Source organism: Canis lupus, chromosome 25 (genome assembly GCF_011100685.1).
Source record: "Canis lupus familiaris isolate Mischka breed German Shepherd chromosome 25, alternate assembly UU_Cfam_GSD_1.0, whole genome shotgun sequence".
Classification (NCBI taxonomy): Eukaryota; Metazoa; Chordata; class Mammalia; order Carnivora; family Canidae; genus Canis; species Canis lupus.
Window position 1 is genome coordinate 17,074,975 of NC_049246.1, and position 18,803 is coordinate 17,093,777.

Genomic DNA, 18,803 nt, shown 5'->3' on the forward strand with positions numbered 1-18,803 from the left:
GACTCCACATTGAGTGGAAGCCTGATGTAAGGCTCGATCCTAGAACTCTGGGATCATGACCTGAGCTGAAAGCAGACACTTAGCTGACGGAGCCACCCAGGTACTCCCCAAAATATTTTTTCTCAAATTATATTTTTGTTTGTTGCTCATTCGCTAGAACTATTCATTTTTATATATTGTTATACCCTGCAGCCTTGCTAAACTTTTATTAGTACTGATGATAATCAGATAAGCAAATATGAAGTTCTGTTTCTTTCTGTCTAGTCAGGCACATTCTATAGCTGTTTCTTGTTATCAAAAATAAAGTGCACAAATTATATTGACTTAAGATTATAACCTAAATGTTGAAATGTTTATTTCAACTTTATTTTCAAATGTATATTTCCATGCCATTGTTTGTATCTTTTAGATGCCGACTCTACAAATTCTCCCTTGGCACCTACATTCTGCACTCCTGGTTTGAAAATTCCTTCTACAAAGAACAGTACAACTTTGGTACGTTTCCATAACATTGAAAGTTCCAATCTTTTCCTGATGACTCATATACACTACTATTTCTAGATTCAAACAGTCTGTTTTAAAAACTTAGACTATTGTATGTCAACTGTACTTTAGTTAAAAAAAAGACTTAGATTAGTGGAGACTTTAAGAGTATTTTTACAAAAAAAAGGTATTATGTATTTCTGGAGGGGAATTTAGCAGCATATAGCAAAAGCTTTAAAATTTTTCATACCCTTTAACCATATCTCAATTTATTCTAAGGCATATTGGCACAAAGAATTATAACAAGGAAGTTATAGAGGAAGGAACAACATTATTTATAGGAGCACAGAATTGGAAAAATCTGAATGTCAAGTGGTAGCAGAGAACCTAAATACACTGAAGTATATGTTTTAAAGAACAGATGATAGAAAGTGACATGCATGCTTATGGATATACAAATACACACAATATACTTTATTGCAGAAAAAAAAATAAAAGAATGGATAGGAAAACACCAGATGTGATTATCTCCCGGTGATAGATTTATGGGTGATTTTTATGCTTTTTCCAAATATTTCTCAATGAACAAATTTATTGTAATTGTACCTCATCACCCTCACCCCTTTTTTAAAAAAGATTTTATTTATTTGACAAAGAGAGGGAAAAAGCACAAGCAGGGGGAGTAGGAGGCGGAAAGAGAGGGAGAAACAGGCTGTCCACCGAGCAGAGAACCTAATGTGGGACTTGAACCCCAGACCCCGGGATCATGACCTGAACTGAAGGCAGACACTTAACCTACCCAGGCACACTCTCATCCTTTTTTTAAAGTCACTATGAACACTTAAGACAACCAATGCAGCAGACTGGGCTGTACAAAAAATGTGAGTAGGGGATCCCTGGGTGGCTCAGTGGTTTAGGGCCTGCCTTTGGTCCAGGGCATGGTCCTGGGATCTGGCATCGAGTTCCGCATCAGGCTCCCGGCATAAAGCCTGCTTCTCCCTCTGCCTGTGTCTCTGCCTCTCTCTCTTTCTCTATCATGAATAAATAAATAAATAAAATCTTTTAAAAAAATATGTGAGTAGTATATGAGGAGCTAATTTGTTTTTAAAAATTTGATGAATTTAGCTGAGTGAAGTAAGTCAGTCGGAGAAGGACAAACATTGTATGTTCTCATTCATTTGGGGAATATGAATAATAGTGAAAGGGAATATAAGGGAAGGGAGAAGAAATGTGTGGGAAATATCAGAGGGGGAGACAGAACGTAAAGACTCCTAACTCTGGGAAACGAACTAGGAGTGGTAGAGGGGGAGGAGGGCAGGGGGTGTGAGTGAATGGGTGACGGGCACTGGGGGTTATTCTGTATGTTGGTAAATTGAACACCAATAAAAAATAAATTAAAAAAAAACAAAAACAAAACAGATGACAACTGTATCAAAGCACAGGGATAATTGCGTGTTGAAATGATATTTGACTAAAACAAGGGGGCATGTAGAAAGCTACTTGGAATTGGCGGTATTGTGGAGGAGCAGCTAATTGCTTGCTCCTCTTGTCACTTTGCTTTTTTTAAGTGACTTAAGCAAGGTACTCTTAAGTTGTGCCTTTATAAATCTTTTCATTTGTGTAATGTGAAAATTATAAATGTGTGATTACCAGTCTCTTTATCCAGCCTCAATTGTATAGTATATTGTTTCCTTTGGACAGTTAATGAGATGCTGGCTTTGTGCAGTTTATCCTGGGAAATAAATGAATAACTTTCTTTAAAAAAGAAATTGATGAATTTAAAATTAACCCTCTGGTTATTGCTATTAAATTGGACAGTGTAGCTATAGACCCACAAAATTCAATTAGTATCAGTTGAAGTATCTCTCAGGTTATTGCCTGCTAGTACTTGCCTCTTACAAGTAGTCCACCCCTTGTATTCCAGTGTGGAAGGCACCAGTCCACTGGACTGATGTGACTTGTTCTTTATTAACTGACCCTGGAGAGGTGAGATTTACTATATTGGTCAGTTTAGCAGGTATTGCATGCTAAGCTTATGTCAGATGGGCTTTCTCCCTTTTGAGTGAGGGCATGTGGTAACACTTTTGCTCACCTGTGTTATTACTCTCACCTGGCCCAGCTTAGTGTTGCCTGAAACTGGGTGGGTGAATCCATCTAAATCTGATTCAGGGACGGCTGGGTGGCTCAGTGGTTGGGTATCTACCTTTGGCTCAGGTTGTGACTCTGCAGTCCTGGGATCGAGTCCCACATTGGGCTCCCCACATGGAGCCTTCTTCTCCCTCTGCCTATGTCTCTGCCTCTCTCTCTGTGTCTCTCATGAATAAATAAATAAAATCTTATAAAATAAAGGTTATAAATCTGATTCAGTCAGGGCCATTTAGTTTTCATATCAAGCTGTAGTTCAGCCGTTATTAGTAATGAAGCATGGTATTTTGTGCTATATATGCCATTCTTTGTTTTCTCAGTTTTCTTTAATAATCAGTCAAGGAAGAACAGGTCATTTTTGTGCTTACTTCTGTGTCGCTTTTGTGCAACAGAACTAAAACTAATAATTTTGTTTATTGTATTTTATATCATAAATTAATGTGTTTTTTTTTTTGTTCAATAGGGATCCATAAATTATCCATTATCAAAAACAAATAGTTCATCAAATGATTTGGAAGTGAAAGACTGTACATCATTAGTTTTAAATTCAGACAAGTGTTTTGAGAGTTTTGTGGATCCCTCTTCTCCTGTAATTTCTTCTTATGAGAATCTGCTGAGAACACCTACACCTCCAGAAGTAACTACTATTCCAGAAGATATTCTCCAGGTTGTTTTTCCTGGCTATTTCTTTCTCTGATACATTCTTTTCAAAATTTGATATTTATATTAAGGAGCTAAAGCTATGTATAAACTGTCTTATTTCTCATTGGGTGAATGTGCTGGTTTGTGTACTGAGAAAATCTAAATTCTGTCCTGTTATGCTCTTCTGAGCTCAGCACAGGCTCATGACTTCATCATACTTTTATGCACTCATGGTGCATCTTTAACTTCATGTTCTAAAATGTATTCTTAGAATATTTTGTTATAATTTTTCAAGTGTGATTGCCATGTTGTTGACTGTGGTTTCCATTGAAGATATGGCTAGCAAAATCAGAAATGTCATTTAACCTACAGTTCTCCAGGATAGGGTATCACGAATGACTTACATCAGTGTTTCTTGAACCTGAGACATTTTGGACCTTGGTTTTAGAAGCATTGATTTAAATGTTAGAATATCTGATTTCTTAGTACATCATTTACCTGTAGTCTGCTACTGATCTATATACCAACTGCCAGCTCTACTAAATAACCACTAGTCGTCCCGCCCTTAATAGAAGCTAGAGAGCTCGGCAGTATGGCTTAAGCAAGTGGAATTGTTAAGAACTGTTCTAGCAACTGACCTAGCCTGTGGAGCGCTGTGGGAAGGATGAAACTACTCGGAATACCTAAATGCCATTAAAGTGGACTCACCCTGTGATAATCAAGAAAGTATTTGTTACCCTCTTTTTCTCTTTGTTTTGCTGGGCACTTTAAGAAGTGGAGTAAGCATCTTCTGTCTTAATAGGAGTTATCAGGTGTTTCCACTTCGCGGTGATTGATCCTTCTCTCTATTTCTATGCCAAAGGGGGGAATGCCTTGTATTTAATGTATCACCTATGTATCAAAAACATAGCTGATATTTCAGACTCTTCTTTTTATAATCTTTAATAGCTGGTCTTTCTTTTGAGCATGTATTTTGCCTCTTTCCTGTATATATTTTACCTAACAACATTGTAAAGGCCTAATTTGCCCTCAGGGACACATTACTGCTTACTCCTGTTAATCTTAGAGTACATTTTAGAAGGCTTTAGAAATCAAGTCTCCACATCCAAATTCAATTTCTAATAACTCCCATCTTTTCTGTGCTGCTGAAAAATTATTTCAAATAACCCATATCTTTAAATTTGCATGGCTTTTCTTGAATGGTTTTTAAGATCTTCCAAATGTGTTGTTTTTTTCCAATGACTTGCTTAAAAGGAATATGTTTTGTTTCAGATTTTATCAAAATACAACTCAAACCTAGCAACTCCTGTAGCAGTGAAAGCTGTGCCACCCAGCAAAGGGTTCCTCACTAAATATGAAGGACCAAACATCCGAGGTCTTGGCAACAAAGAAAACTGGTGAAGGTATGTTACCATTCTAAAGAAATTACCTATGTTATTTGAGGAGAACACTTAAAAATTAACATTCAGATGGTAGTAAAAAAGTTTAATTTTTTTTTTTTTGGTAGTGAAAATTTCTTAATTGACATTTGTCAGCTAGGTTAACAGCCTGTTTCTCTTTTGATGTAGAGCTTGTTATTCTTGGAGTTAAGATTCCTACACGAGCAAGCTGGAAGACATCGTTGGGAATCCAAACCCAATTATTCTATAAGTTTAAAAATATACAGTGATAGTATTGTTATTTGTTTTGTTGATGTCTGTTAGTTAAAAAATCTACCTTTGATTTAAAAAAAAAAATTGTATCTTTTTGCAGAAATTCTAGTGGATCCTCTCATTGTAGACACTGAATAGATACAGATGAAAGCAGAGCTGGACTTACTTTGTTATTCACATTTCTTACATGTTCCTCCCTTTTTAAAAACCAACCCATATTAAAGATGAACATCATATATATTTTTTAAGTCGCCACTATGCCCAATGTGCGGCTTGAACTCCTAACCCTGCAAACAAGAGCAGCATGCTCTACTGAGCCAGCTAGGCACCGCTGTTGTAATATACTTTTTATTAAAATGTGATTTAGTTTAACCTCGGTCTTAGTTACTCAGTTTTTTAGTTATTCAGTTTTTAAAGATCATTACTATTTGATTTTATATTTATCCTGCCTAATCTAGCAGAATGGTTGAGCAATATTAGGAAACAAGGTAAATAATTTAAAGATTTTAAGTGTTCTATTACTCAACAGGGCCACCCCAGGCTTCTCCTGGCAAAGGGGGGATGGCGTTGCCATCAGCTGGAGCTGGGCTTCTTCCCTGATTCTGACTCTGCCCTCATCCTATCTCCTCTCACAACTGTTCCAGAGCCTTTCACACTTATTTCAGCAAAGCACTTTTAATACGGTTGTCTACAGTTGACAGCTTAAGTAACTTTAGGAAAAGGGAGGCATTTATTTGCAGGTCTGGGTAATCGTACTATAGGTCTGACAGTTGGAAGCAGAGACTCACCCTGTCAGGATGTCTGATTTTATTTTTACTCCCAGTATTTTACTTTGTGTCAGTTTTATCCTTTCAGATCAGCAATTTCCACGACATGGCCGTTGACCTCTTTAGTTTGGCCACTCAACAGACCTGAGCCTCTAGAAGGTTCTGATGATCTCTCTGGGCCAGGTGCCCTTCTGTGGACTGTCACCCAAGAGCCCAGGAGGCAGGAGACCCTTGCCTCTCGAGCCCTCTGAAAGCTTCAGGCTGCCCTGTCCATTGAGCCCAGGATCCTTCCCAATTAAGTATAATAAGCAGGAAGTAGTTCTAAGTTCATGCAGATATTGTTGTTGCTTTGGCAGCTCCAAAGGGAAAATGAAGACCCTAGCCTATTGTGGAGACCAGTTAAAAATTTGAAAAGAAACAGTTTGCGAGTATCATGACAAGGTGCTTCAAAGGCTTGGGTTTGGAAAATCTGATGCAATAAAGATTACTCTCTTATGATGGTGCCTTCAAAGTCCATTGTGAAGAGCTGTCACATTGTGGTCTTTTCATCTTGTCAGGAAATTGTCATTAAAACTTGATTTAATCCTTTGTTCTAGAAATTACTGTGCTTATAACTAGTATTTGCTTAAGTATGGTGTAAAATCATTTTCAAGATTTTTAGTTTTATTTTTCAAGGTAAAGCTTTGGTCAGCTTTATATAGGTCAACTCCAAATTGCCATCAAGCTCTTGTTGGCCAATTTCCATAGCTACATGCACATACATCCATAGAGCGGGTGAGGCTTGAGGAGGGTGGGGCAGAACAAAGCAAACTCAGGACTGAACCTTGGAGTTTTCTTAACTTTGGGAGATGGAAAGAGCAGCCTAGCAAGGGAGGTTGAGAAGAGGCCAGTGAAGCAAGAAAATGTATCATGGAGAGTTGAGTGATCTATCCTGTCAATGTTGCTGAGAATTTAAAAGAGAACTGACCGCAGGACTTGGCAAAATTGATGTTATTGGCAGCACTAATTAATTTTGATGGGGACCTAGGGACAGAAGTCTGCAGTGGATTGAAGAGAAGGGGTGGTGGGGTGAGGAGCAAAGGGTGCTTGAAGATGGGAAATAAAGAATGCTGTAGTTAACATTTCTGGTTGTCTGCTGGTATCCCCAGCTTGTTTTGTGATGCCCCCTCCAAACCCCATTTGTCCGAAATTTCTTTCCCCGACCATTCCCACTTCTCTCCTGTGATCCTAGTTTCTGTTACTTAAGACTACGGTGCTTCCAGCTTATCAAGCTTCAGGTGTTTGGATCTTGCACTTGTTTCCTTGCTTAACCCTTAAACCCTTGCAGTGTCTCCGTGAAATCCAAGATCCTTAATACAGCCTACACGACCCTATATAATCTGACCTTAGGTTACTTTTCACAATTCTCTTGCAACTTATGCTCTAGCCGCACGGGCCAACTTTCTTTTCTTTCCTGCTGTGAGGCTTCATACACACTAAGAAACCTCTTCTTGCCCACTCTGCTTACCTAACACCCTCTCATCCATATGCCCCAGATGCTTGAGGTTTGTCTGCCCACCATTCTTGGCCCTTTAAAGGAAAGCAATATTCTAATTTTCCTTGCAGAATTTACAGCCTACCTAGATCCAGGCTTGACCAAGCAGTGTTAGTGAGGGGCATATAACCACATCAAGTCAGTGAGAGCCAGTTCTAGGACTTCGGGAGCTGCTGGGAAACAACACATTTCTTTTCTGGCTGTGTAGATGTACGTACCTGGAGCTCCCAGCCACCCTCTTCTCACCATGCCAGGAATGTAGCCCTGGCAGAAGAGAGCAAGCAGGAGCTCAGGTGTGACCCTCTGAGCCTAATCATCCAGCTGGGCCTGCAGCCAGCGAGCTCTAGCCCAGGACTTTTCAGTTAAATGCTTCATAAACACCTGGGCTATGCTAGCTGGAGTTCCCTTGTTACTTGAAAGGAATTTCAGCTGACCTGTTTCAGGTCAAAGGTTAAATGCCAGTTTGTTAGTTCCCCAGTCCCAAAGAGGTCCTTCTGCTTAGTTCTGAGCACCCTATTGTCCTCCTTCACAGCACTCCGTAGAATTTGTAATAAAATATTTTAAGTATAGATTTTTGTTTCTACTATTGGACCTTAAACTCAGTAAGGGCAAGGATCTTGTTTGCTTTGTTCATTACAGATACCTAGCAACTTAAGTCCCTGAATGAATTAGTGATAACATCAAACACTGAGATCTCAGTATGCTGCGCACAGCTCTAAATATTTAATTCTTTATTAAAATTTTTTTTTTTTTTTTAGATCAACTCTTATGAAGTAGGTACTATCATCTTGACTTTCTGGATGAGTAAAGTGTAGCTTTAATGGTGGACTTTCCTTTTCCCTGCTCCATTTCCCACCCCAGATCTTCTTGGCTACCAGATCTTGCTGATGGCCCTACCATCTCTGGGACTTGTTCCCTCCCCCATCCCCTCTGCCACCAGTGCAGTTCTCACCTAGGTTACTGCAGTACCATCATTCCTTTTTATCCTGCACTCCAGTCAAAATAGTACTTCAGGGCTCTGTTGATCTTCCTTTTTTATGTTCATGTTAGATCCTAAATCAAGTATAAATCCAACCCAACCTTTGAGGAGGTGGACAAGCTCCAATGCCATTTCGTGTAGCGAAGGTCTTTGTCATGACACTTCCCCCTCCACCTTTTATCGTATTTCTACTCCCATGCCTAGACTGTAAGACTTTTTGAGGAGGATGCGTATCTGGGTTGGATCTGTGCACCACCAGGGCCTTAGTAGCTGCTACTGGATAGGCACATGTTAAATATATTTTATCCCCTGGTATAGTACTGGAAGGTGAGAGGAGTTAAAGTAATTAGGAATACTACTACTTCTGACAGTTCCCAATAGGTACTCTACAAATTTTGGAAATGCCTAAGGAGGTTCACCTCATTCACAATGTAAACTGCTCCAATTTCAACTCCTATCTGAAATTTTCTTAGGAACTCCTAGCCTGGACAGGAAATTCTGTCAGCCAAAAGCACAAAGCAAAAGGGCAATAAAGACCTTGTAAATAGCTCTTAACTGCACATCCACCACCAGGCACCGTTTCACTGGCTCCTCCCAACAAGCTTTGGGGCTGGTATGTAACAAGAACACCTTTCTACAATTAACTCTGTATCACATTCCCAGGCTCAGGATTTTTGCTTAGAAAAATAATTTTTTAGTATTTTGTATTAAGATTGCTTAATAGGGGATAATAGGGGAAAGAAAATCCATGAATAAACACTTCCTTCAGGCTCGTTCCACTGCAGACTCCCAGGAAATTGCAGCTCAATAGCAAAACCACCTGTATCTAAGCAACAGAACACAACTCGGAACACACAGACCTTGTTCGGCTGCTCTGGCACTCCCAACTAGAAGCAGGACCGTGTCATTGAAGAGGAGTGTTTGGATTTGTATAAAAACTGAAACTGGTCCACTGCACCTTGGCAGAAACCAGTTGTGGAGTTATCAATAACTTGCCCCATTGCTGTAGGTAGAAGCCAGGTTGCAGAGCTGAGGATAAACTAAACAGAACACTACTTTTGGGAATATGCATTTCAGCGTTTGTTCGGTACTTGCCTTCATGTGACCCACTTGTTAAAGCAGGCTTCGGGCTCATCTGTAAATGGAAACAAGTCCCTGCAGCTTGGTTGGGAAGGTTCAATGAGGAAAATAGTCAAGTTCCTTGTGCCCAGCTTAGCACTAACTATAATTCTGATAAAACGTTTTAGGGTGTGGCCATCTCAGTCTGAGAAGTACTCAAGTTTGGAATTTGATTGAATAGAAAGAGGCAGGCTGAGTTCAGCTCTTTATTTAAGAATAACAGTTTAAGTGTTAGAATTTTAAACCTAAGCTAACAGTTTAATAGCTCTCTCTCTCTCACATGCACATGTGTGCTTGCGCACATGTGTGTACACACCATTGTCTCAAACATCACCTGAGCCAGTGATTACTATGGATGTAACGGTCCCAGTCATGTTTTGTAAAATCTAAATGTAACAGCAAGACTCCCTATTGAAGATCTGGTAAATTAACTCAAAATACCAAGTTCATGTACATGGTGAGGAAACTGAAGACAGGCAAATTATAAGCAACACAGGAGTTAGAAGACATACTCCAAAGGAAAAATTTCAACTCCAAAATACTTTGAGCAAGCGAGGCAGTGAGGATACTGAGCATGGTGCTGTCATGGTGACCATTTATTTGTTTTATATTTGAGGAAACAGCTCAGTTACTTACCCATAAGCCATACTTACCAAAGCCAGAGGTAAATAAGGACTAAGTACAAGTCGTCTGATTCTTAGCATCATAGTCAATAATAAATCCATTAGGTAGTCTTTAACTGTACTTTTGGTAGAGGACTGAAATCTTGAAAATTTCCATGTTGGAACCAAGCATATAAACTGCTTTACAACTACTGGGAGAATAACCTGGAATTACAGGAGAGCCCTCACTGGAGTTCATGCCGTAAGAAAAACTGGCTTACGAAGGTCCTTTATTTAGTACCTGCCTTCTCTGCATAGTAAATCAGTTTCTTCCCCACAAATAGGAAGGTAATCATAGCTCTTCTCAAAAAAAAAAAAAAAAAAAAAGGTTTAAATTCCTTTTATGACTTATAGAAGTATCTAATCTGAATGAATGAATAAGGGTTGGGGTAAACTTCAAAGTAGAAGAGGCACTAGATCTAGGTTCTGGGCTGGTCTCTGCCACTGGTGATGGGCTTCGCCACAGGGACACCACTCCCACAGAACCATTACATTGAAAAGGCTGCTTCTGTGTGTACAAGATAAGTGACGGAAGTCTGACTTTGAAAATCACTACTAGCACCTTTTTTTTCATTTTGGAATATATGTTTTCAATTTCCCACTTTTAACAGACTGTGGCAATTTAGGCTAACAACACCCCTGGCCACACTCTATAAAACTTCCAGATAAGACTGTAATAGAGCCACAGAAGATACAGTTCCCGTTTTGACTTTTCTATGGCTAATAGTATTTACTGTTTCTTACTTGTCAGACAAGTACTTAATCTTCACAGTCTTATGGGCTGTCCTCACAGATTTAAGTCACTTGTCCAAGGCTACAGAGCTCGTGGTGCAGCCAGGATTTAAATGTTTAGCCCAGCTGGTCTTATCCACGATGCACAGTGACTCTCCAGTTGGATACTCAGATACAAGCCAGTCCCCGGCCTGGTAACTCCATCTGTGAATAACTCCTATTCACTCAATGTCACCTCAACCCGGCTCTGCTCCTGGGGCTTAAGATTCCTCTTTTGTTGCTTCCTTCTCAGACCTTCAAGGTAAACCTTTCCACCCTGATCCTAAGTTCTAACCCTTGTTTCCTCTCTACTGATTCTGATCTTCAAAATGCCCTGTTCTCCCCATTTTTAAAACATAAAAAGCCCTCTCTATGGCATCCATTCTCCTCTTTTTGTCATCCTACCTTGATTCAGGCAACCTCTTTGAGCACATAACGGCTTCAACTTGCCTCAGCTGATGCTATTCCAAAATGCCTTGCTGCCGTGCTACCTCACCCTTGTTCTAACTGTAGGCAACAGACCACAAACTCACACTCTATTTAATTCCATGGCTTTCTCACTCTGCCCCATATAGGCTTAAACATACCATCCTCCACTATTCAGCTTAAACCCCAAATACTAAATCAAACCCTGTTCTCATGCCTTCATGAACTTTCACACTCCAGTTGATTGCACACATATATTTAACAATAGTTTTACACAGGATGCTAAGAGCACTTCTCTTCGTATCTTATGGAAGGACCCAAAACTATGGACTTTCTATTAATATCCATACCACAGCATAGCCAAATCTAATTCCTAAATAGACGCATTACAATATGTTTAGATTTTAAAGGCTTAATGGCAATGATGAGGGAAGGAAAAAGAATTTATTTTACATAACTGATTGAAAAATAATTCAAGAAATAGTAAATAAAACTTAATATGGTCTCATGCGCCCTGAAGGAGGTGGTGCCCGATTTGGAGGTGTGATTGCTATGTCCAGATAGTCTCCTATTTGGAACTTCTGTGACTGCAGGGTCATGGAGTCATCAGTCCCCTTCCTCCCAGACATGGTGCTGCCAATCTCCTTTACTCTGCAGAAAAGGAGACCCAACTGTTAATGGATCACAAACCAATGAAACTAAATATGCACTGCAAAGTAAACATAGGACTGGATTTGCTCCATTATCTTATGGCACTGTTAAAAATTAATTACTACATTAAGCTAGCCCAGATATTAATAATATTTATATTCCAACTAAAGAGGTTCATTAAAAGGGATTATCCCTATCAATTAAAACATATAAAAACCAAAGTAATTATAAGAATTAAAAATTAAAAATTACCTACCGATAGCCAGGCCTTTTAGGATCTGTAAAAACAATTGCAAAATTGAAGTGTGTGCCCTTCTTTCTAGCTTCTGGGTAGACTTCTTTTACTAAACTAGTCAGTTCTTTCAATGTTGCATCCATCCTGAATTTTTTTAAAAGAAAACATTACATTTGATTAATCAACAGTATAGTAATAATATTAACATATAACGAGTTAACTGTGTGTCTGAATTGCAACCTGTTAGAATTGTAGCTGTCAAGGTCTTATACTTGAGTCCATTTTATTATTTATTTATTTTTTTAAAAGAGTTTAAGTAATCTCAACATACAACATAGGAGGGGGACCCCAAACTCAAAATGCTGAGGTTGAGTCGCATGCTCTACCCGAGCCAGCTAGGTGCCCCTAGACTTAATTTTAAAGCTAATAATCCTCTCTGCCCCTATAACGACTGAAATTTTGATGAAGTCAGACAATTTAGTGCCCAAAGGGAATGCAGGGATTACACCTGCTATCTTTTGTTGCTAGGTAGCAATCTTACTGGTCTAGTGATTAACTCTTTAGGAGTAGTCAAAATTAATTAAATTAATTGTATTCCCTTATTTGTAAAGCATGTACTTTTCCACATTTCTTCATGTCTAAAGTTGCAACACATGTTAGAATCAAGGATAGGAAAGCATTTTCATAAAGATGTATTTTTTTTCCTTCTAAGATGGATCTTAAGAGTTTCACAGTAGACAGAGCCACTGAACCAATGAACCATTACATTTTCTTTAGGATTAAGCAAGGTTCCTTTCACAATAATATTCTTGCCCTGCAAATATTTATATGAACCCAGAACTTAACGTAGTCCTTTGTGCTAATACAGCACAACCTGGAAAAATCTTTCAAAATATTAGCACCTTGAAAATAGTAACGAACTGTAATAGTGTAAATTTTTTTTTTTTATTTTTTTTTATTTATGATAGTCACAGAGAGAGAGAGAGAGGCAGAGACACAGGCAGAGGGAGAAGCAGGCTCCATGCACCGGGAGCCCAACATGGGATTCGATCCCGGGTCTCCAGGATCACGCCCTGGGCCAAAGGCAGGCGCCAAACCGCTGCACCACCCAGGGATCCCATAAATTTTTATAGTTTTCTTTCACAACAACTGGGAGAATGAAATGGATGCTGTGGAACTGAAATAACCGTTGCCTATGCAAGGCTATAAAATGAAACAAGGGACACTAAGACACTCTTGAAGAGTATTCACCCCAAAACATGTCCTGGCTCTTTCATAGAACCATCAAAACTACCATCACCGGGGTGTCTGGGTGGCTCAGTCAGTTGAGCATCTGACTCTTGATCTCAAGGTTGAGTTCAAGCCCTGCCTTGAGCTCCACAGTGGCATGCAGGCCACTTAAACCATCTCCATCCTGTTGTTTCTACCTCCTAAATACATATCAATCGTTTTCTCCATTCCCCACTGTCACTGCTTTCTTTCTACCTCATTATTTAACTGTGTATGTTGCCCTTGACTTATCTCCATCTCAATTTTTAAGTTTCTGTATAAAACTTTTGTCACACAAGTGACACCTGTTCCCACCTCCAGAGGAGGAGTCCAATCACGTGGCTAGGATAACAAGAGCACAACAATGCATTCCACCAGGGGCAGCGGTCCTGGTCCCAGGACATCAACCTACTGCATTAGTTTGCAGGTGTTGGGGCTGCTAACACAGATTCAACTCACACAGACAACAGAGGGATAAATGCTTTACTTGCTCTACAAAAAGACAGTGCAAGACCAGCTTCATGGGAGTGTGGGTCCCCCATGGCCAGCAGGTCTCACCCTGTAGCTAATACATACATTATTAATGCCTAGATAGTCTACATGCTCCATTCTTTTGCTGCAAGTAAAAAATCCCACAGAACAGTCACTGCAGGTCAGGTGCCATACAATGTCACTCAGGCAGAACAAAGAACACATTAAACCCGGAACAGGGAAAGATACTCCCAAAGCCATATGCTCAGCACAGGATGCAAGGCCTCTTTATCTCTTTTCAAAAAAAAAAACCAAACCAAGAAAACCTTCCAGGCCGCAGGTCACTCTAGGCGGCCATACAACAAAGGGGTGAGAAGCTGTGCATGACTGCCTTTCTCATTTGACACGTGTTCACATTACTTGAAGAGGGGGAAAGCCATATTTACAAAAATTTAACAAACTGTACCCCAAATCTCATCAACCAGAAAGAAGCAGTGATGTTAACATCATTGTAGGCATCTTTCCGTACATATACACAATGCTACGGGGGGAAAAAAAAAAAAAAAAAAACAAGATTATCAAGCATATTACATATCCTGAGGTTACAATACAAAAATATAATTCATAGATTCATACTTCAAATATTATACGTATTTTTAATAAAACCCGAATTTAACAAAAGAAACAAGTAAAATTGAATGAATTATAAAATCCCAGATAAGATTTAGTTTTGCCTATCACCTCCTAATTTTGTGGCTATTTTTGTCTGTGAGATTCTGTCAGAGTTCTAGCCTCTTCTGCAACAATTCCCCAGCTGTTTTAACTCTGTCCTCGTGGAGTCGGAGGCAAGGCTGATTTTTAACCTGACATTCTGATGTTAACTATCCCGCATCAGGTATTCCCTAGTACACCTCTGTACTTATGATGCGTACGTGCTTTCTTCCTTTCTAAAAATATGTGCCACGTCATCTTGTTCCGCACAAACTTGCAGAATTTGGTTTACATCTGTTTTCAGTTCTGCCAGTGACTCTCCTACAAGCTTCCAACCTGAGGCTCATCTCCCCAGACCAACAGCTGGGAGTGCGAGTGTTGCTTTCTGACCACTGGTCCAAAACTTGACTACACGAAGAACGCGAGAGCTCTCTTGGGGCTGAAGTCTTTGCTAAGCGACCGTGAGGCTGTTTTGTGTGTCAATTTTGCAATTCTGTGTGTCAATACAGTCTGTTACTCAATCACACTAATGGAGGTGTTGCTATAAGGTATTTTGTGTGTGTAGTCCAAGTCTATAACTAGTTGGCTTTAAATTTAAATGATCCCAGAAAATCTGAATAGGCCTGATTCAAGTAGTTGAAAAGACCTTAAGAGCAGAGTGCAGCTTCTCTAAAAAAAATTCAGGCTGCTGTGAGCAGTCTTAGCTCTTGTTTGAGAGTTTGTTCTAGCCTGGCCCTTCCTTATAGCTCACCCCATAGATTAGGGACTTAGTTATCTAGGCAGCCCTCATAATTATGTGAGCCAATTCTCTGCAATCAATCTCTTCATACAGATCTCCGACTGGTTCCATTTTTCTAGCTAAACCCTGATATAGCTACCTAATTACTTCCCTTTCAATAACCTGTTTAATGACCACCCGAGCAAGGGAGATTTACCACTCCTGTGGTGTCTGGCTTGTTCCTCCAACTCCACACAGTGCCTTGAACTTTGGCAAACTCAACTGACTTCTGCTAGGCTCCTCTGGACTTCACTCCTTTTTCTTAGACTTATCTTAGGGCTGCCTATTCAGTCCTACAGTCTACTTCTACAAATTGAGAATTCCCAAGATTTGTTAACTAATCTTCCTTCAGTACTGTTTCTGGAAAAGGGGGCAGGACTCTGTGCTGTCACACCAACCACAAGTCTTTCAGAATTTTTGTCTTTGACCATCATTTTAAGGTATAACATAAGTTGCTTTTCCTTATTTGGTTGCAGTTTAGGGATAGGACAGTTTTGGGCAGAATTTTTACGTAATTTTTTTTCTGGATTAGGAGTAAAGGATCTTTGGAACAATCTCACTCTGCTATCTTCACCCTTAAGTCTTACCTAATTAGCATTTATTCATCTGCTTTCTCCAGTAGGCTGAGCTGACTGCGTGGAGGGGCAGTACCTTCTTTACTTCATACCCTCAAAATCTAAGCACAGCACCTAGCAAATAGAACTCTGATGCCTGGAGAAGTATACACTTCAATCCCGAACAGAGTTTTCATCAATACATTAGTAACAGTTCTTTCTTGTAAGTTAAATCAACCTTCCTGGAGCTTTTATCCTGGAATGATGCTGAACTAAAATCATATTACATAACTTTAACCAATACCAACACAAAGACAATTACGGTCCCAGTCTTTAAAGGAGTGAGTGCTGGACTCACAGTTTAAAATTACACACTCTCTGGGGCTGTAAAATGGTGCAGCTGCTGTGAAAACCAGCTTGTTATTTCCTTATTCCTTAAAAAGTTAAACATGTAATAATGTTATGATCCAGCAATCCTATTTCTGGGAATATACCCAAAAGGATTCAAACGATATGTGCATACCCAGGTTCATAGCAACATTATTCACAAAAGCCAAAAAAATGGAAACTCAAGTACCTATCAACAGAAAAGTGGACAGACAAAACGTGGTATATCCATACATTAAAATATTAAGCCATAAAAAAAAAATGAAGTTGTGTGCACATAAAAAAGAATGTGCTACAACATGGATGAACCTTGTAAATGTCACACTGAAATAAGCCAAACACAACACTTGTGTGAAATACCTAGACTGGGCAAATTCATATAGATATAAACTAGATTAGAGTCTATCGGGGAAGAAAGGAATGGAAAATTACTGCTTACTGGGTAACTTCTGCCAAGGAGGGGGAAAAAGTTTTGGTAATAGGTAATAGTTGCACAATGCGAATATAACTGATGCAACTGAATCATACATTTAAGAATTATAATAGCAAATTTAACGTTATATAATAAAGATATATATTTAACACTTAACTTTTTACTGCTACTACACAGCCATTATGATGTCAAACTAAGGAAACATATGCAGCTCTAAAAATATGCTTACAACATGTAATGGCCCTAAGAAAGACTTAGGGGTAGAGAAGGTACACATAAACATTCAGGGGCAGGTCTTCACGAAACACACATTAAAAGCTTTTCCATTAAGCACCAGATCAGAAATCAGTTGGGTTTTTGCTGATTTCCTTTTTTAATACTATAGCATTGAAGGCTTAATATTTCACAGAAATGCTCTTGAGGATTTACTTTACTATGTAATTCTAGTACCATTTAGTTGACTACGGGCCCCTTCAGGGCAGCTACTGCATTTTATTTATCTACGTGTATTTTTATACCAAGCAGCCACAACAGTGATAGCAATCCTGGGTGCGTCAGTTCTTCACAACCCAAAAGTTTGAACATGAAGCTTAATTGTATTACAAGATGGGAGAATCCCCTTTTACCTAACAACTAAAACTTCCAACTTTCTGAGAGCCGGGCCCAAGGACCCGGAAGGGGAGGAAGCGGAGCCACGGAGGGAATTACTGTGTTAATGCCCGACCACCCCCCGGGTCCCGCCCCCGCGGACCCCGCGCTCTCACCAAGTGTAGATCTGGAGCTCGCTGGACGGCACGTTTCCGCGGGAAAACTCGTCCATTCGGTGGTGGCGGCCGTTATTGGTGGTGAAAACACGCAGCAGCAGCGGGCACGTCTGGGAGCAGAGGAGGAAAAGGAGGGCAGAAGTTAAAGAAAGCGGCTCGGGTCCGGGGCTCCCTTTCCCTCCGGAGGCGTCGCGGCCTCTTACAGCCCGGGGAGCAAACACTGCCGCTTCCTGCACGCAGGCCGCGCTCTCCGCCCCGCCGGGCCCACCTCCACCTCTCTCCGGATCCCATACTTTCTCCCGATCGATCGGTTTCTCCGGCTCCTTCTTAATTTCCTCCTGGGTAACGCGCGACTCCACCGCCATCTTCCTCCTACGGCCCGCGAGACGCTCGCTCTGACCTCCGACCCCCGCAGCGAGCATGAGAACGGAGTCTCTCGCGAGGAGAAGCTCGAGGCTTTATAGAGGACCGGGGAGGAGGGGCGGGGCGTTTGCTGGCGCAGGCGCAGTTCGTTGTGCGGCGCGTGAGCCCGGGCCCGGCCACGCCTGCGTGTTGCGTCCTCAGGAAAAAGGCGGGCGTTGGCGTCCGCGGGGCGGGGTTTCTGAGGGATCGTGTCGCTGTGGGTGTTCGGAGGCTGAGGAAGTGACCGCCAGTTGTTCGCGGGACAAACAAGCCGGCGGGGCATTGTTCCCGCGTAGTGAATGTTCGCAAACGAAGGACTCGAGAGTGGTACAGGGGATCAGTGAGTCAGCGGAGCATCAAACTCTGGAATAAAGGAAGACCTGGATGGGAACCGGACGCCAGAGGGAAGACGGAAGAGGCTGCGAAATGGAGGGGAAGACGGTGCTGCAGTGTGTGCTCGCGAAATCGTCAGCCGTCTGTACCGCGGGAGGGTGACGGGCGCCTCCGCACGCGGTGGGCCAGGGACCCGCGTGTGAACAGCAGGACGAGAACTTTGTGGCGTAGCGTGAACGCGCTTCAGGATCAGTGCGTTGGGATACGTGATACAAAAGGCGTGGAGCCAGAGATCGGTGAACCTGACGAGATTTAAATCGAAAAAAAAGTAAAGCCACGAGGCCTGACCTTAAAATACATCATCAAGAAAGAAAAACCACAGAGTGGTAAAAAATTTCCATGATGCAGGTGATTGACAAAAGCTAGTGTCCCATAGCTTTTATTAAAGAACAGACAACCCAATGGAAGATGGGTAAAATAACCGAAAAGTGCTTTTAAAATGAAGAAACCCACATGGCTAATAACCATGAGATGCTCAAGCTCCTTACTAGTCAGAGATTGCATGAAAACCATAGAGCCGGGCAGCCCGGGTGGCTCAGCCGTTTAGCGCCGCCTTCAGCCCGGGGCGTGATCCT

At 40.8% G+C, this 18,803-nt stretch overlaps 2 protein-coding genes across 6 annotated transcripts in view; one reads left to right on the forward strand and one right to left on the reverse strand.

Moving 5' to 3' along the window:
- Positions 1–14,989, forward strand: part of SKA3 (spindle and kinetochore associated complex subunit 3) — a 29,372-nt gene extending 14,383 nt beyond the window's left edge. For 2 of the 5 annotated variants that reach the window (XM_038573490.1, XM_038573492.1), the window contains 4 exons: positions 410–495; positions 3,092–3,295; positions 4,543–4,673; positions 4,839–6,278. In XM_038573490.1, coding sequence (XP_038429418.1) covers positions 410–495; positions 3,092–3,295; positions 4,543–4,671 — 419 coding nt within the window. In that variant the 3' untranslated portion in view covers positions 4,672–4,673; positions 4,839–6,278. Of the gene's footprint in view, positions 1–409; positions 496–3,091; positions 3,296–4,542; positions 4,674–4,838; positions 6,279–14,821 lie in introns of those variants that run through there. The other 3 variants (XM_038573493.1, XM_038573494.1, XM_038573491.1) reach the window with 2 other exon arrangements.
- On the reverse strand, positions 11,607–17,905 carry SAP18 (Sin3A associated protein 18). Its single transcript, NM_001252161.1, has 4 exons — positions 17,727–17,905; positions 17,434–17,543; positions 12,088–12,210; positions 11,607–11,831 (listed from the first exon to the last, which is right to left on the reverse strand). Exons 1-4 carry the CDS (start codon positions 17,853–17,855, stop codon positions 11,675–11,677), a joined length of 519 nt encoding a protein of 172 aa, NP_001239090.1. The 5' UTR covers positions 17,856–17,905; the 3' UTR covers positions 11,607–11,674.
- Positions 17,906–18,803: the final 898 nt, after the last annotated feature.